Raw genomic sequence first — 13581 nt, 5'->3', positions numbered from 1 at the left:
CGCTACGAAAGCCGTCTCGTGTTTTAGCGCTCGTTGCATGCTGGGACGCGGGTGGCGCTACCTGGCAGCGGTGCCGAGCGACGAGTCACGGAACGCGACGCCATACTTGTACGAGCAACAGACGCGCAACAGAAACTCATGCGTGGTGTCGTGCACCAGCTCCTGGTCGCCGGCGCCACCTTCGGGGCAAAACTGCAATTAAAACCATTACAAACATTATATGAGAATATGCGAGAACATCATGTTATGTGAGAATGACAAGCAGGAGCCCGTTGTCAGAAACAAAATTAGTCTTAACATTAGTCTTAACACTAACATTTTCTCGTAGACCGTCGACAGCGCTTTGTTTCCTATTGTTATGAGGAAATCTGCTACGATTTTCCATTCAGGCAACTTCGCAGCGTTTCTGTCGACGGTCTAACAGAAAAAATTAATGTTAAGACTAATGTTAAGACTAATTTTGTTTCTGACAACGGGTCCCAGAATTATTACGTGAACCGTAACCATACGCCACCGCCATTTCTCCAAACTTACGCCGCCATCGTTGCCATCGCCGTCGGCCAGCTGGCTGGCGTTCCACACGGGCCGCGTCCAGCCGTAGAGCCTGACCAGCTGTGCCAACATGGACGCCGTGAACAGCCGAACCTTGGCCGTCTTGCTCACCGCCAGATTCTCAACTATCTGCAGTATAGATGGCAGCACCGGAGCGTGAGTCAGCAATGTAATCGTATGTTTATTATAAATAAATAACTGTATAGATGGCAGCACCGGAGCGTGAGTCAGCAATGTAATCGTATGTTTATTATAAATAAATAACAACAAGAGGTAATATTACCTATTACTATTATTATTAGCTCTCAATTATTATTATTAGTAGTAGTATTATTATTAGTAGTAGTATTATCAGGGTTCATAGTAGTAAGACACATATTGAAATAAGGACTTATAATACCCTTTCTGGAGGCCAAAATAAGACTTTTTATGCGATTTCTGATAGATCACCGACTATTAAAGTACACTAATAATATTTATATACACAATTGCACAGCAGATCTAATTAATCCGTATTATATATACAACAATTCTTACTCTAAGTCGAGAACAGTTTATAAAACAATTAAAAAAAATAAGGACTATTAAGTACTTTTCTAAGATTTCACCAAAAACAAGTACTAATAAGGGCCCTTATTTTATTTTTGGCAAAATAAGTACTTATAAGACTTTGGAAGACCTGCTACGAACCCTGATTATTATTAGTAGTAGTATTAGCTCTTGATAACAATAATAATAATAATTATTACTTATGAATAACGAATCACAAACTTAATAATAGTATAGTATATAATGATAATTAAAAGCAATAATATTTACTAGTAACAGTAATCGGTAGTCATAATAAATAAAAGAAGTAATATAAATCATCTCTTCATTGTAAATCTAATCAACAGATGGCGCTGTCGCTCGCGCGCACCTTCTCGCGCACGGTCGTCAGCACGAGGTGCACGGTGTCGGCGCGGTCGAGCAGCAGACCGGGGAAGATGGCGGCGAGCAGACGCGGATGCTCGAGGCTCGCGCGGATCACGCCGTTGTCGCCGGCAACGAGGAATGCAAGCACGACATGTAGATAGCAGACGCGGACATCCTGCTCCTCCTAAAACACATTATAACACAGCATTACAATTACTATCACTAAATATATATAATATATAATATATATCACTATTATTATTACTACTAATACTAATAAGTAATGTATTTATTTAAATGTGTTTATCATGGTGGGAATCAGGGATCATGGAAAAAAGCAAGAAGTGTTAAATAGTGTGATTGTAACATGTCCAATAATTATTAATATTATTAATATAATGACGATAACGATTATTATGGTTGCTATCATTTGTGTTATTGTTAATAATAGTAATAAAGTTATTATTAGTAAAATAGTATTATTATCATCATCGTCGTTGTTGTTGTCGTAGTCGTCGTCGATGCCGCCGTTGCCGTCACAATCATCATCATCACCATCACCATCATCATCCTCATCATCATCATCACCATCACCATCATCACCATCATCACCATCATCATCATCACCACCATCACCATCACCATCCTCATCATCACCATCATCATCATCATCATCATCACCATCATCATCATCATCATCATCATCATCATCATTATCATCATCATCGTCGTCATTAATCGCCGTGGCAACCACCGCGTCACCTCTCACCCTCAGGTTCCTCCTGTTGAGAAGATGCTGCAGCCACTGACTGGAGAAGTCGAACAGAGCGAGCACCTCCTGACACGCCGCGTCACCCTGCGCGATCATAGCACTCAGCAGCTTCAGGCCCGACTTGACGCACACTGTCGCGAGGAGAAAACGTCGTGAGTGCGCAGGGTATGAGAACGCTGCAGGATGAGCTACACACACATACACGGCTAAATGGAAAAGTTCTTTTAAACGAAACAAGAATTTAAACGTTTCGGTAAACGTTTTCGACATCTGTCAGATGTCTTGATCGCTACGATAATGGTGGCCATTAGCCAAAGCCCCACATAATGCACATCGTGTCAGAAGTGAATAAAAACAAATAACTACAACAGGTCATTTGTTTTTTAATCACGCTTGATATTATCAGGAGTAGATGAATGAGGGAGTCCTGATGTAATCACGCGGTTCATATATATATATATTACACATACGTGGTACGTCGTGTGTATTGTACCATGATTATATCTGTGCATGATGCGTGTGCGTGTGCATGTGTGTGTGGGGGGAGGGGTATGTGCGTCTGCCTGTGCGTGTGTGCGTGCTCGAGTGAGTGTGTGTGTCCAGTCTCGCATATAGATATGTGTTCATGCTTGTATCTGCTAGTGCAAGCATGCTAATAACAGTGCATAATGTACACACACATACACTAATAGAACACACATTCACATACATATATACATGAATATGAGCTATGTACATGGTCATGCCAGTAGGGCGTATGTTATCGATGTTCAGCTCATTACGTTGTCACGTCGTCACGACGACGCGCTCACCTCCCGATTTTGCTGACAGCTCCGTGTGCAGGGACACCATGTTGGATCGCAGTAGCCGCCGCACGATCGCCATGCCAACGACCCTGTACCTGTCGAGGTCGTCTGCGGTGCGCAGCAGAACGCACTCGAGCGCGTTGAAGATGACACGCAGCTAGACGAGCAACAGAGAAATCATGAAGAGCGCGAGATTGAACGGAGGTTACTCGGCTTGTCACCTGCTGCCATCTTGTGATGAGACTGAGCAACTTTGTTCGGTTTGACAGGCTGGACAAATACAGCCGGACCAGTCGTGGGAAAATAAAGTTAAACTCAATAAACTTAGATTCACCTGAAGATAACGTTACTCTTAACACGCAATAACACTATGCAGGAATTTCAATTTTCTACACATAGTGAAGTACTTCTGCCAGACATGCTATGGAGCATTTAATAGTTTGGGGTCATAACAGGTAAAAGAGACACTGAAGGTGTACAGCGCCCTGGCTGTGACCACCCTTAGGGAGGGGTTTACACAACAAATATTGTGATACACATCGTATCATAGCCCAAATATTGTGATACGTATCATATCATAGCCAAAATATTCTGATACGTATCGTCTCATAGCCAAAATATTGTGATACGTATCGTATCATAGCCAAAATATTGTGATACGTATCGTATCATAGCCAAAATATTGTGATACGTATCGTATCATAGCCAAAATATTGTGATACGTATCGCATCATAGCCAAAATATTGTGATACGTATCGCGTAATGCGCTAGGTGTATCGTTGCAGCCTATACTCAGTGCTCTCATTACCTGCGCTGGTCTGTGCTTGGTGCTCTCAAGCAACAGGAAGATCTCGTCGCATTCTGCCGACAGCGAGCAGTAGTTCTTGACGATGTCATGTTCGTCCAACGGCGTCCACGCCCGCGCCGCCGCGACAAATCTCTCGAGAGCTGAAGTAGTGATGGGAGTGAGAGACAGTGCGAGCAAGAGAGAGAGAGAGAGAGAGACAGTGAGAGAGAGAGAGAGAGAGAGAGAGAGAGAGAGAGAGACCAAGGAAGGGGAGCCAGCAATCCAAGAAAGGGGAGGCCAGATTGCCCAACAATCCAAGAAGCGGAGCAGGTCCATCGCCGTTTTTTCGCAAGTGCGCAAAAAAAAAAAAACACCAAGGAAAAAACGGGGGAAAGAAGTTGCGCCTGTTCTTTTGGCGCGGCTGTGATATGTGTTTGTCGCGGCACACCACATTTTTTAAAAAGTATACATGCTAAAAATCATCGTTTTATCGCCCCCTTTATTGGTTCAGCTGGATCAAAGGCGGCTACATCAACAAGAACAGGACAAATTTAGTAAAAATGTACTGAGTTACTCTGATGTAAATTTTTTCATTATGGGGGGGCTGAAAAATGTTTACAAAACGGGAGCTTCTCGCACCTCATTCCCGGGCACGGAGCAGCGTTGTCATACCGGGGGGGGGGGGGGGGTCTCCCGGTGAGACAGTGGGACTTTTTGGACGTCTGACTTTTTTTTTTTTTGTAAAAATATATACGCTACATAGCACAGCTGGACCTTTCCGATTCTCACTTATTATAATAAAATGTTTCTATACTGCTCGATTATCTATTATGATGATTATTATCTATATATATTGATAATTATATTATTGATGTGATATCACTCGAAAAAACCATTAATAATAATATCATGGCAAGAGCATGATACTATAGGTAGTATTCCAGATTGTTTTTTTATTAATCAAGGAGGAATCGAACGGTGAACGGGCCCCGGAGTCGCGGTGGGGAGGTGTTGGCTGATAGATGTAAGATCCATGAACTGGTGGAGATGATGATGGATGATAGGATGCGTGGTAATGATGTATGATAGATGCGATCATTGTAGCACCGTATGTTAGACGTATGAGCTAAACGAAGGCGCCCAACGCCAGTGGTTCTTTCATCTTCCACGCTTGTATAAATAACAGCAGCTTTCCGCGCATATCTCCAACACGCTCCGAGAAATGCTCCTGAGTGGGTGTGGGAGTGATGTCGTTCGCCGGCGGTGCCGAGGTAGAGGATTTGGTTTATTGTACTAACTAGAATTCAATTTAATATTAAACTACTAAAGTAATATCAAGAGCTTAATAATCATAGCAAAACAATTCCACAGTAGACCCCTCCTTTATGACAAGACCCCTCTTAATTACTAATAATCACAGGAATTCTCATATGGCCTCTGGTGGATATGGGCAACCAGTGTCTTGTTGCGGTAGAGTTTTCGGAAGGCGGGCGGTATTGGGGGGAGTAAGGAACCGCCGTCCTACACAAGAAGTAATCGAGAAACGCTTGCTAGAAGTGCTAATCAATGTATTAAAATATATAGTAATCATAGCACAATTTGCCAGAGATACACACGAGAGGCATTTGAAATGTTCAAGAGAAGATCCAAGCGACTTGCCTCCGATAATAATATATCAATAGAGAGAAGAATGAAATAGCAACTGCAAACGTAGAAGGACTAACTCAAAGTGCAAGTCATTCTGCTATTATATCGAAAAATTAACAATTATATGGCACTTGATATATATTAATATATATATTGCAACATTTATGATTGATTGAGACGGACAGTTTCTCGGCTATTAAAATTAAAAGTAACGGTGTGAGAATTATATATATTGTTAATGTGTGATTATTATTGCAATATAATTGAGGTTATTATATGACTATTACTAGTATATTATTGCAGTACAAATGTATGAGTATACGTGGGCTATACCACGCTACTTTCTCACTGAGTAAGCGACCAGGTACAGTTGTCTGTTTCTTGACACAGCCGTTGGCTCTGAGCTATTAAAGAATATGCTTCAAAGTTTTGAGCACCCAGTCTGTAGCTAGTGAATATGTAATTTTTCATGTGACTTCTGACACAGAGATAACGAACTCGCTAGATGTTATCGGTTCAATAATATATGTCGCTCATTAATGTTCTCGTTTTCTATAGATATACAGTGGCGACGGTACATTCATAATGAAGCGACGGACATAGAGACTATAGCTGGTGTGATTGTATACGTACTGCAGTGCTGGCTACCGTAGCTATCTCGCCCCTCTCCACCGCTACCCGCACACACGCCTGCACCGCAGAGCGAGCAGGGAGCTACAGATCGCGTATAGACCGACACACGATTAAGTCACGGTTATAATTTATTAGCAATGCTGGCGCGCCTATTATGCCAGAGCAAAGAGCTGTGCGGATAGATAGAGAGGTTGGAGATTGAGAACAGACAGAACGAGACTGAGAGAGAGAGAGATGTGATTAGCGCTTCTGAAGTCAAGCGTGTCTGCAAGTTAAAGAGCGCTCTCCTTTTGGGAGAGACGAGAGAGAGAGGAGAGGTCAGACAGCATACCCTCCCGACCTACGCTGGGAGAGGAGCTCGAGGGAGAGCCGAGGAAATAGAGTCGAGAAAGAGAGACGCACGACGGAAAGAGCGCGAGCGAGAGGGAAAAAAAGCGGCCGCGCACGAGATATTGAGCGTGTGTGAGAGAGAGCAATTATAAAGCATTAAATTGCATGTTAATTGCAGGATGGCACTAGTAGCCCGATCCCTGCATGTCATGAAATGATGAATCCCCAGTTGTTTACTTTCAAAATTTATTGTGGGAAAAACGTCGTTGACGTTGTCGTTGGTTAAGTTAAGAAGTGAAGATTAACATAGCCATTGTGGAGTAGATGATCTGATGATATACACGGATCATTGTTAATCAATTTGTGCCTTGTAATGTTCGGTATGCCTATACTAGTCTAGACTAGTCTATAGTATGCCGCGGTGCATATGTACTGAACAGAATAGCAATACAAACTTAGTTAAGTTGTACCTTTAAATGAAGTGTTTGGGTCTTTTAATTCTACTTTAAACTCCGCTGAACTATAATCAAGTTTAACAGCCTTTGCTTTGCTTTCAGATTCTTCACTATCATGATTATCTGAACCATTGGCTACTGTTTCAGAAGTATTTACTGTCGATTTCTTTCTTTTCCTTCCCAAAACTTTGGAATCGGATTCACGTGAACTCTTGGGCGCAGCCATTTTGCGAACTAGGCGGCATCTAGTGGCAGGAAAGGCGAGTTCCTCATTTGTGCTGCTAGTACGCATAGTTATGTCGCCTGCTGCCACTAACGCCACTCTATAATTTATCCTGTATTAAATTGTATTACATGTATTACTCACTTGTACATACAATTCGGTCAAAATAGTGAGAGAATATTTCTTGTTGAATATTGACAGCTAACTCTTTACATAATAAAGTACATGTACATTTACGATCGAATACGTGCATGACTGGACGATGCTGCCACCACGCGGCGAATGTCGGAATTACAACCGATTACATGACTGGACGATGCTGCCACCACGCGGCAGACGTCGGCATTACTATCGATTACATGCTGGATGGTGCTGCCGCTATGCGGTGAACATGTGAAGTATTATTGATTCTCACCGGTATTATTCATTAATCACGCCTGGATCGTAATTTTATATAATTAGTGAATTATATCAATAATATATGACATGTGCAGCTGTATTATATCCAGCATTTATTTCATGAATAAAAATAATTTTGTTGCAATATTATTAAATGTATTAGTTCTGTTTACATAAATTAAATATTTACAAATATGATTGCGGTCGTTTGGAATATTTTGCAATGTTTGTGTTAATGCAAAAACTATAAACGCACGAGCGTTTATATTAATCATGTACTTTCCTAAGCGCGCCTCTGCCATTTTTTACCCCCTTTTTCTGTGACCTACATCCACTGATCTCTATAATATTATATTATAGAGATCAGTGCCTACATCTGAGAACAATATATATACAGAGAAGTGAAACGGATTGGTTACACGTGATCACGTGCCCTGCCGCCATGTTCATGCGTAGAAAACACTGTCACGTGACTGCTAAGCAGACGAATCCGCCGAGACAAGCACTCAGCTGATGTTTTGTACTAGCCTCGTAAGTTGTAACCTCATAACCTCATAAAGAATAGTCTTGAAAAGTCCAACGGACTATAACGAAGACGGAGAGACAAGTTCATCAAATTGACAGATAGCGTAAGTAAAGTAAAATTTATATATGTTAAAGGAAAATTCAATGTAATTTGCAAATGTGAAATGAGTGTCGCACTGTCGACAGTGTCGTGTCGGTCATCGAGGTCGAGCTGCATATTTCGTAGCTCCAAGAAACGGTCCTTGCTAGGGTTAGGTGACCCTAACCCTGTGCATGTGTCTCTACTGTGTATATTGACGTTAGTCACACAGCCTGGTTGGGTTACATATTTCGTAGCTCTACAGTACATGTACATGTATACAGAGGTCCCAAGTTGGGAAAGTCGAGAACAACGCGAACGCACGGCCGACGTTCGAGAGGTGCGTCGACGACCGCAAACCGCTGAAAGCGCCACCTTTTCCCGCTAGCAACGTCCCCGCTCCGAATTTCATTCGTGAAAATCGCTGCGGCGCGGCGCACAGCCACGGCCGGCGCGTTGTCGTGTCGTTGATATCGACACCGCTTGTTGTTCGTGCTTCCATCCCGTCGCGGTTGCCGGCGGCAACGGATGAGAGCGAGCACGGGATGTACATATCTGTCTGATATACGGGGGCTGGGTGCGATCCGTCGTAGCGTCTATCTATACATGTGTTTGAACAACAGGTGGCGCTAGTTAGGGTTATAACGCTGGCGTGGCGAGTCATCATATGATATATATGAATACAGTGGAATCCCGAGATACGAACGGCTGGACTTACGAATTTTTGAGATACGAACGACCTCCCGTTGAACGTAATGTATTCGACAAACGAATAAAATTCAACATACGAACGTCTTACGAATCAGCCAATCAGCGCGTAGACATAGCGTGCGCTGTTTCGGTGAGTCAGTTTAAGTACGTGACTCATTTATTGTGGTTGTGCTATCATGATTGCACATAGGGTTCGAGATACGAATTTTTCGAGATACGAACAATTCTGTGGAACGAATTAAATTCCTATCCGTACACTGTACACTGGGTTCACTGTACAGGATACTGATACACCCGGTGAATTCACCTATCTGCTAGACATGATTGACACACAAGACTGTCACCAATGTCACCATCAATCCAAGAAAGGGAGCCAGGTCCATCGCCGTTTTTTCGCAGTGCGCAAAAACAGGAAAAAAGTTGTGGCGGGCTGTGATATGTGTTTGTCGCGGCACACCACCATTTTTTATAAAGTATACATGTAAAATCATCGTTTTATCGCCTTTTATTGTTCGCTGGAATCAAAGTACATCAACAAGAACGGCAAATTTAGTAAATTTACTGATTTACTGATGTAAATTTTCATATGGCTGAAAAATGTTACAAACCGGGAGCTTCTGACCTCATTCCGGGGCACCGGGAGCAGCGTGTCATACCGGGGGAGACTTGGGACGTCTGATGTATATATAGTACATAGCACAGCTGGACTTTCCGATCTCACTTATTATAATATTATACTGATATCATTAATATGATTATTATTATATAATATGATATATTATTATCAATATCATCGAACATTAATAATAATATCATGCAATAGATATACTATAGGTAGTATCCAGATTTTTTTTTTTAATCAAGAGGGAATCCGAAGTGAACGGGGCCCCGGGGGTGGGGGGTGTTGCTAGAACACGGGCGTCGAAGGATGGTGCCGTTACGTGGCAGCACTAGTCATTTGTACGCTTCAAAGTCCAAATCTTCCAGTCATACTTCCGTGCTAGACATGGCTTTATTTCCCTAATCCTAACACAAGTGTAGCACATCACGTGACCCTCCTTTGACGCCCGTGTTCTAGCAACTCCCGGCTGGGGGGGGGGGGAGTAAGAAACCGCATGAATTGAGAGATCTAATCAAGGAAACGAGAGAACCAAACACAATAACAAACAACGCAAAGCACACCGATTAACATAGGATTTTATATACATTTATTTCGTAACGCTTTTTACGAGTGACAATGATTACAGTATATGCTTGATTACAAGTACAATGTATAGACTGTCCACTTTTATGAAACAAGTACGTATTACGGCTGGAAAAAGACTAGTACACCAGTCTGTAGCTATATAATAATATACTCACCTAACACGTAATATAGTATTTCATACTTTTCTATCATACATTCATCAACCCCCACCCAACCCCCCTCCCCCAGCTGTACAATGGTACGACCCCACGATTTCACGTTTTGCAGCGCCCCCTTGTGAGTGCGAAAAGCGATAGCGTTCTGAAAGTAAGCGTGTCTGCAATTATAAAGCGCTCTCCTATTTGGGGGAACGTCACCCCCTACCCTCCCCTCCCACGGCCGGACAGCGACCAATACACGCACGCACGCACAGACAGACAGACAGACAGACGGGCAGCGCACCCCTCCTCCTCCTGTTGCTAGACAATCATTGACTACACACACACACACACACTCTAGGTTCACCGCTGCGTCGCGGCGGAAGCAGCGACGAGAAGGGGAGGGGAGATGTGCACCGTGTATGTGTGAGCAAATACGGTTATATCAGACGTGCGCACCCACGAGCCGAGGCAAGATTTTTCAATGGCGGCAGCAGTAAGTGGCGCGCTCTATGCAACCCCCCCTTAACCCATTGTCTGCGAACGCGCCAAATAAGGGCAGGAAGCGGCTGCGGTTGTCGTGACGACGACTCTCTCGCTGCCGCACGCTGGCAGCCCCCTCTCGCTAACGCGCGTTGGAAGCTGCGACCGGTTGCCGTGGCGACGACGCCTGACGGGCGCGTAGGAACGCGTAAGAAGCGAGGCGGGGCGGTGCGCCGGTGGATGCTGCGCTCAGATGGACGCTGCCAGCACGCAAAGTTAATCAAGCTACGATGCTAGAGGACGTCTAAACAACGCAATCGCGGCACAGACGCACGCACGCTCACGCACGCACGCCTGCTTGCTTGCTTGCCCACACACGCAAACTCGCATACGCTTACGCACGCACACTCGCGCGCAAACTCCCCTCTCTGATTCCCAGGTAACCCCTTCCTCCCTTTCTGTGAGAAATAACACGACATTGAGAAATAGTAGACGCTGCGCGGCCGCGCCCTCCACGCCCGCCCGCGCCCCGCCCCCGCCTCCCCCTCCACCGGGCAGCGTGGTGGGTGGGGGAGCGGGTCGTGCGGGGGACGCGGGCGGGCGTGGCGGGCGCGGCCGAGAGACGGGTCGACGAGGAAATGTACAGCGGTCACAACGAGAAGTGGTTTCGTGAAGAGTAACTGGCACTAATATATCGAATCGGTAACTAACGTAGACGGGCGCCCGACCTCTCCCGCGCACTCGCGGCGTCCTCCGGGAACAGGGGCAGGAACCAGTCTAAAATCTACTACACACAATCTCCGACGAATAAGCCTCGGCTCTGTACGGTGGCGCCCCCGCCCTCGCCACATCATCATCAGTCTCGGCGGGCGCACTCGCACAAGCGCTCGCTTGTTTCTTCACGTCGTCGACGAAAGTCGACGCCAGTCTAGCCGTGGGCTTTATCCGTTAGTCGCTCCAGGTCACCACATATCATACACACACACACACAGACGCGCGCGCCGCCGCACCGCGCGCGTAAGTCCCGGCGGCAACAGCGGCGCCCTCTACGCGCACGCTCTCCGATCTTCAACGATACAAAAAAAGAAAGAAAAAAGAATTGCAGCAGTTTATCATCAACGTCGTCGTCGTCGCTCCGCGATGCCGGGGGGGTCCCGGTGGGAGGGGGCGCGTGGCCCCGGCCTCCTCCTCCCCTCTCCCCTCTCACCCGCGTATATCACAAGCCATGTCGCATCTCTACTCTCTCGCGCCGGTTCCTCCTCGTCCAACGACGGCGGCGCCATCTCTGTACAAGCGGCGCGCTCCCGCGGCGCCCTCTCGTGGCAGCGGTCGGCGTCACGACGAGCCGCGCGTCACCTCGTACAGCACGTCCGACACGAGCAGCGCCACCTGCTGGTCGAGGATCTGCGACATGACGAGGTGCAGCAGGCGCGGCTGGTAGCGGGCGAGCAGCGGACGCGCCGCCGCCGCCGCAGACCCGCGGGCGAGGCAGGCGAGCGCGCCGGCCGCGCGCCGCAGCATGTCCAACGACGTGCCCATGATCTCGGGGCCGTCGCGGAGCGCGGCGACGCCGTGAGCGTTCGCCACCGCGAGCGCGTTCGCCTCGAACTCCTCGAGGAACGCGAGCAGGTTAGGCACGACCGCGCGCTGCCCAGCGACGGCGCGCGCCGCCGCCGTGTCGGCCGCGACGAGGTTGCTTAGCAACACGACGGACATCTCGCGCGTCGGCTGCTCGCGCGCGCGCGCCAGGTTGGCGGCGAGCAGCGCGAAGAACGCCTCCAGCCGCTCGTACGGCGGCGTCGCCAGCAGCAGGTCGACGTTGTGCTCCTGGATGCTCATCTTCGCCAGGGCTTCCAGCGCGAGCCGCTGCGGCGACAGAGCCACAGCCGCCGTCGTCGTCGGCAACGCGTCGCGCGCGTACGACGACGGGCAGACGACCCAGTGCAGCAGGCCGTCGAGGATCGGGAGAACGATCGACTCCGGGTGCGACATCAGGTGCAGGCGTCCCGCGACGTTCGTCAGCGTGACGAGCGCGTTCTCGCGCAGCGCGTCCACGCACGGCGACGCCCACGCGTCCACGCGCGTGTCGAGACTCGTGCAGTAACGCCGCGTCACCGCGTCGTCCTCCTCCTCCCCCGCCGCTCCGCCGCCGAACGGCTGCTTGGGTCGGCGGTCGTCGTGGCGATGCCGCAGCAGCAGCAGGCGGCCGACGACGTGCAGGAGGCCGCGCTGGCGAGACATCTCCGCGTCGTTGCCCGGCACGAACGACAGCGAGCGCACGATGTTGGAGATGGTGACGCAGCGCCGGACGAGATGCTCGTCGCCGTCGGCAACCGCGACAAGCGACGCCTCGTCCGGCCGGTACGCCTCGTCCTCGAGGCCGCTCGACGACGACGCCCACTCGCCAGATGGCGTCGCGGTAGCCGGCGGCGGCGTGGCGCTAGTCTTTTCCTCCGCAGCGGTGGTCGTCGTCGTCGTCATCGTCGCCGCGGGCGGCGGCGGCGTTACTGCGACCGGTGGCTCCACCTTGATGTGGTTCTTGGTGCGCGCCGTTCCGAGCAGCTTCTGCACGCACAGCTTCTCGTCGCCGTCGGCAACGACAAAGCCGTTCTCCATCACTTTCGACGCCGACTGTGGCGCCCTCGCACCCTCGCCGCCCGTCGCCGACTTTCGGCGCTTGCGGTCGGACTTTGTCATCGTCGGTGGTGCCCCCACGCAGATGGGTGGCGGCGGCGGACACCGCAGCGAGTTTTGGCAGGGTGCGGTGGCGCCCTCTCTGTCCGCTTCCTCGACAGCGCCGTTTATCTTCCGTGCTGCCGACGGCGGCGCCACCTTGCGCTCGGCGTCGCCGTTCACTTGTTTCGCTGGCGGCGCGGCGGCCGCCCGCAGCCGGTCACTGTCCTCCCCGGAGGGCGCCTC

At 48.2% G+C, this 13581-nt stretch overlaps 2 protein-coding genes across 2 annotated transcripts in view; both read right to left on the bottom strand.

The window, feature by feature from the left end:
* LOC106817301 (nucleolar pre-ribosomal-associated protein 1-like) overlaps positions 1 to 7128 on the bottom strand; it is an 11060-nt gene extending 3932 nt beyond the window's left edge. Inside the window, exons 1-7 of the mRNA XM_014821964.1 lie at positions 6914 to 7128; positions 3855 to 3994; positions 3052 to 3202; positions 2237 to 2370; positions 1472 to 1651; positions 535 to 681; positions 62 to 192 (exon numbers count right to left, since the gene is read on the bottom strand). Of these exons, the coding sequence (XP_014677450.1) occupies positions 62 to 192; positions 535 to 681; positions 1472 to 1651; positions 2237 to 2370; positions 3052 to 3202; positions 3855 to 3994; positions 6914 to 7124 (1094 nt within the window). The 5' untranslated portion in view covers positions 7125 to 7128. The remainder of the gene's footprint in view (positions 1 to 61; positions 193 to 534; positions 682 to 1471; positions 1652 to 2236; positions 2371 to 3051; positions 3203 to 3854; positions 3995 to 6913) is intronic.
* Positions 7129 to 11251: 4123 nt separating this feature from the next.
* LOC106817300 (trithorax group protein osa-like) overlaps positions 11252 to 13581 on the bottom strand; it is a gene marked incomplete at its 5' end in the record, with an annotated part of 19243 nt that continues 16913 nt past the window's right edge. The window contains one exon of the mRNA XM_014821963.1: positions 11252 to 13578. Within this exon, the coding sequence (XP_014677449.1) occupies positions 11998 to 13578 (1581 nt within the window). The remainder of the gene's footprint in view (positions 13579 to 13581) is intronic.

The sequence above is a fragment of the Priapulus caudatus genome, unplaced genomic scaffold (assembly GCF_000485595.1).
Source record: "Priapulus caudatus unplaced genomic scaffold, Priapulus_caudatus-5.0.1 Scaffold1671, whole genome shotgun sequence".
Lineage (NCBI taxonomy): Eukaryota > Metazoa > Priapulida > Priapulimorpha > Priapulimorphida > Priapulidae > Priapulus > Priapulus caudatus.
Note: the sequence above shows the minus strand (reverse complement) of the source record. Positions and strands in the feature narration are given on the sequence as shown.